This window comes from Amaranthus tricolor, chromosome 14 (genome assembly GCF_026212465.1).
Source record: "Amaranthus tricolor cultivar Red isolate AtriRed21 chromosome 14, ASM2621246v1, whole genome shotgun sequence".
Taxonomy (NCBI): domain Eukaryota; kingdom Viridiplantae; phylum Streptophyta; class Magnoliopsida; order Caryophyllales; family Amaranthaceae; genus Amaranthus; species Amaranthus tricolor.
In genome coordinates, this window is record NC_080060.1 from 13,740,722 (window position 1) to 13,745,929 (window position 5,208).

At 33.3% G+C, this 5,208-nt stretch overlaps 1 protein-coding gene across 2 annotated transcripts; it reads left to right on the forward strand.

Annotated features, from left to right (window-relative positions):
* The first annotated feature begins 387 nt into the window (after positions 1 to 387).
* On the forward strand, positions 388 to 4,394 carry LOC130799865 (bax inhibitor 1-like). Of its 2 annotated transcripts, none has more exons than XM_057663136.1 (6): positions 388 to 778; positions 1,491 to 1,634; positions 1,722 to 1,813; positions 2,725 to 2,911; positions 3,641 to 3,796; positions 4,001 to 4,394. In XM_057663136.1, exons 1-6 carry the CDS (start codon positions 662 to 664, stop codon positions 4,049 to 4,051), a joined length of 747 nt encoding a protein of 248 aa, XP_057519119.1. In that variant the 5' UTR covers positions 388 to 661; the 3' UTR covers positions 4,052 to 4,394. The 2 variants fall into 2 exon arrangements, with proteins under 2 accessions (XP_057519119.1, XP_057519120.1); XM_057663137.1 differs by lacking the exon at positions 388 to 778 and adding an exon at positions 836 to 989.
* The last annotated feature ends 814 nt before the right edge of the window (positions 4,395 to 5,208 follow it).

The window sequence follows — 5,208 nt, forward strand, 5'->3', positions numbered from 1 at the left end:
GTTAAATATGGATCGACCTGACTTGATTGACCCATTTAATAAATGGGTTAAACAAGTTTTTTTCGGGTTTAAATATTCAACCTGAACCTAACCCATTTAATAAACAGATCAGGTCGGGTTGACTCATTTAATTAATTGGGTCAAAAATCTAAACCCAAACCCGTTAATTTCGGGTCGGTTTCAGATCAGGTTAGCAGGTCGGGTCAGCATTTGCCGACCCTAATTGAGACCGTTTCTCTTGTCTCAAATTTGTGGATGAAGAATCTCATTGTCAAGAATTGCTTATGATGCTTGCTTGGCAAAATTCAATTGGTTATGCCATGTCGTTCCGGAAAACCTTATGGACGAAGTAAATTAATATTATATAAAATGATAAATTTATGTTGACTTAATATTTTTCCATGTATTTCTGGAAAATTTCCGTTTAGATTTTAGAATTATCCGGAAAAGTCTAATTATACATCGCGGCGATGGTCAATAAATAAAGAAACAGAAATTTCCAGAAAACTAACTCTAACAAAACCCTATATAAAGAATACCATTTACTCTCCCATAAAAAGGTTGATCAATAATTGTAAATTTATCTAATCATCTGCCCACGGAAAGTTTTATTCTCTAGGACACTGAAAATCTTGAATTTCGAAGGGAAGAAAGAGAAGTAATGGAGTCATACTCGTCGTATTTCCAATCGCAATCTGGTTATGGAACTTCTTGGAATTTTGATACTTTTAAGAACTTGGGTGAAATTTCTCCCACCGTTCAATCTCATCTTAAACAGGTTGATTTTTTGTTTTGTCATTTTTGTCTAATTTTGTCTGTATTTGATGTAACGTTGTTAGATTGAGTGTAATTTAAGAATTTCAGTCATGATTATTAGGCGTTCGTAGTATTTAATGATTTCTGGGTTTTTTTTTCTTTTTTTTTTTTTGAAAAACAAATTGTGTGCTGTCGAATTTGAAAGCTTAGCCGTCAAATCTCATCTTAAACAGGTTCATCTTCTGTTCTTTTTGTTTAATTTTATCTGAATTTGATTTGATGAAAGGATGATAGATTTAGTGTAATTGACGAATTTGGGTTACTCGTTTTCTGTGTTCTTATAGTTTTTGACGATTTGTGGGGGTAACTTCGCATTATTTTGTTGAAACGTTGAATTCGAAAGTTTAGGGTTTGAGAATTTTGTAGTGTCGTAACCATGTCTAATTTAGGGTTTTGATTGTTATTGGATAAAAAATTAGTTTCCCTCTAATTGTTTTGTGTGTACCTTTTGGGAAAGCATTTACGATTTTGAATGAATTATCTGTAAAATTCTGTTTCTTTGAGCTTATTTGTGTTGAAAATTAATTGTTTTGATTCAGTCATTTATATTCTTCTTCTATATGATTCGTTTTCTTTGTTCTGTTAAGAGGATTTATTCTTCCATTATTTCATAATTGTATGTTCTGCTCTTGGTTGATGAATCAGGTATTGATGTTTTGAACCTTTAATTTCAGGTATACTTTACGTTATGCTGTGCTTTGGTCGCATCGGTAGTTGGAACTTATCTGCATATCCTTTGGAACATTGGAGGTCTCTTGACAACTCTTGCTTGTTTGGGTTGTATGGTCTGGCTGCTTTCTTCCCCTCCATATGAGGAGGTAATTTAAGTTGTGTTTAATCTTGTGTTACGCAATGTACTTTTTAATTGCGGTCTTGTGATGTGGTTTGCTTAATGTGCTGAACAGACAAAAAGGTGTAGGCTGTTGATGGCTGCCGCTGTTTTTGAAGGAGCATCGATTGGTCCTTTGGTTGACTTGGCTATTCAGATTGATTATAGGTATTTATTTGGATGGCTCAATTCTATTCCTTGAATTAAACTTAACCTAATCATACGAGAGAGTGTATATGAGTTATTTTGTTGTATGTGAGTGTATATGAATTATTTTGATGACCGATTCTTTGAATGAGTTTTTGAGATTGTTACATCATTGAAATGGCTTATCTTCGGTTGTTATTGAAACAGTCTCCGAATTTAGTGTTGTTTATGTTGACAGTTCTAATATAAATGTAAATGTAATGAGGTACGTTCATGGCTTGATATAATCGTCTTTGATGTCATTTCCCTTTCCTGTTGGTTAATGCATTCTGGTGTTTAAAGTTAAAAAAATTTGCCTGTTTCATCCATGATCATTGACATAACAAATGGCAAATAATTGGAATTATTAAACAAGTTCTGTGGATTCTGCCATGTTTCTTGTGTACAGTATCAAATGCAAGTTAACTTTGTTTCGCAGTCTGGGGGCTTAGGATTTTGCTTCTATTCTATTCTCTCATGTTAAGTTATCTTATGATGGGAGTGTAGGTTATTATGTTTTCGTAGGAGAGTTCTGAAATGGCAAATTCTCTGGTATTTATCAGGGGCAGAACATTGTTTCTAACTCTAGGGCAGAAATTGTTCCCAACTCGTACTCCCTTTTGCATTTGATACATTTAAACCGTTGATTATAATACTGTTTACAATCTCAGAATGGAACTGCTGATATCAGGTGTAGTATGAGATGCTAGGGAACACCTCATTTCATGTTAGAGGATGGGGGTTTGTTTTCTTGCAGCCACTTGGATGTTCTTGAAAATTGTTGAGTACAAATTTTAGATTAAAATGTTTCCAATATATAGACCTTTTCTTCCTTGTTTATGTTGGGCATCAATTTTTCATTTATAGATTTGCTTCTATGCTTTGCGATGCAGCATTTTGGTTACTGGCTTTGTTGGTTGTGCGATTGCATTTGGCTGCTTTTCTGCAGTTGCCGTGTTTGCAAGGCGAAGGGAGTTTCTATATTTGGGGGCTTTGCTTTCATCTGGTGTATCAATCCTCTTCTGGCTGCAGTTCGCCTCCAATATTTTTGGAGGCAGTGCATCTCTTTTTAAGTTTGAGGTATGCTTTACTTTTAGACAGGTCTAATTCAACAGCAACTTGTAGTACAATAATATGGATAAAGTAGTTAGTTTAATAGATGAATAAACTAGAAGATATTATGATTAAATTAGGAAACATGTTATTCATAGTTCCAAGTCCCAAAACCTAAGACATGAGTTTTATGGATGAGAACCTTAAATAAAAAAATCGAATGTCGATAACATCGATTGATGTGTAATTTGGTCGTAAATTCCAAAATTAATGCCCCTTCTATTCAAGCTAGTAGTCCGATTTAGTTTTTGTTTAATATTCACTTGTAACCCTTAATTTGTATTTTATTTTTAATCTATAAGTTAAAATGTATTCGTGTTTGATCTGGTTTGATTTGGTTCAATGTAAGTATTATTAAAATCAACTTTTTATAATTTTGCAATTAAGAACAATTAAAGATATTAAGGGGTAAAATGTTGCTTCGGCAAGTGTGAAAAACTAAATTAGACTACTAGCTTGGATAGGAGGGAGTACTATTTTGGGTAATATATCTATGCTTAAGAGTTAGTGTAGCCCTAAGGGCTAGGAGATATGCATATCACAACACTTGAACAATGTTGTCAGTTGAATGGTTTCCGTTGGTGGAAGCTATAGTCATATTGGCTTTAACAGCTGATCTGGATGATTGAATTCTTTCTAGTGTTCTTTCTGTTTAAAGGGATGTATTGACAAATCTTTAATGTATTGATGTTGCAGTTGTATTTTGGCCTCTTGGTTTTTCTTGGGTACATAGTCTTTGACACTCAGGAGATTATTGAGAAGGCTCACTTTGGAGACCTGGACTATGTGAAACACGCTTTGACTCTCTTCACCGACTTTGTTGCTGTATTTGTCAGGATTCTAATCATCATGGTATGTTTAGCATCCTACCTGCTCACACTCACCCCCACAAATAAAATCAAAAATAATTTCTCTGATTTGTATTAGTTGCTACAGATAGTGACATTTCCTCTTCACAAAATATTACTATTTGTAGCGACTAATAAAAACCAGAGGAAGCAAGCAATGGAAAAGGTTTGGCCGCGCAGAGCTAACAGGGTTTTGTCTCTTTTGCAGCTTAAGAATTCAATGGAAAATAAAGAGAAGAAGAGGAAGAGAAGAGATTAAATGTGCTTGGTCCAAATCTCGTTATTATTTTAGTATACAAGTCTTTTAGTCTGAAAGTTGGGTGCGCGCCTATAGATATGTGGCGAAACACTGCAGCAAGCATGCCTTAACTTGCACTAAAATATACCATTTCGTTGTTTTTTCTGACATTAGAAAATGAATGTTGTGCTTCTTATGTTCACCTATGTTTGGGTTCTGGATGCTTGTTTCGCATCATTCTATTTGAATGTTGTGCTGCTGACCTGAATTCAAAAATATATTTAGGGTTTGCTTGATTGGTTGACTTTGGAGCGGTTTCTACGCCATTCCAAGTTTCAATCTCACTTAACCTTAAGATTCTATATTTCATTCTTTATTGAACGCTTATTTGACGAGATTTTCTTTCTTTCTTTAAGGAATCTAAATTTTTATTATTCTCAATAGGTTTAACGTAGGATTAGATGATTAATTATTAAATTTAACGGGTGTCTAAAATTGCTAATAGCGTTTTTTCTTTTTAGGAATTATTGACATTGTAAGCGGTTTTAACAAATATTAGAATTGCAATTAAAAACCGCTTGAATACAATAAGTTTCGTTTTCTTTTAATGCGTCTAATTTTTATAAAATAAATATTAGAATTGCAAGTTAAAAATATTTTCTATTTTTGGCTAATTTTTCTTTTAATGCATTAGTTTTTTGGTTACTTTAAAATCTCACACAAATTCTTGTGCAGAGAGAGTATCTAATAGGCTGGCTCATTATATATTTTTTGGTTACTCTAAAATCTCACACAAATTCTTGTGAAGAGAGAGTATCTAATAGGCTGGCTCATCATATATTTTTTTAAATATTGTAAGTAGACATTAAAAATGATGTAAGTAGACATTTAAGATATTAAAAGTATATTAAGGATACGGTAAGTAGGCATTAAGGATAATGGAAGTAAGTATTGAATACGGTAGTATACATCAATCTTTAATAGGTTGGGTTTAAGATGTATTTCTCAAAGAGACGGCCTATCAAGAGACTAGCTGAAAATCTCATTCTATAATCTATGGTCCAAGCAAAGTTATGCTTTCATAGCGAAAGCTCAAAAATCAAGCAAAGTTTTGCTTTCATAGCGAAAGCTCAAAAATCAGATATTTGTATTACAATCTCTCCAAAACAGCTAAAATT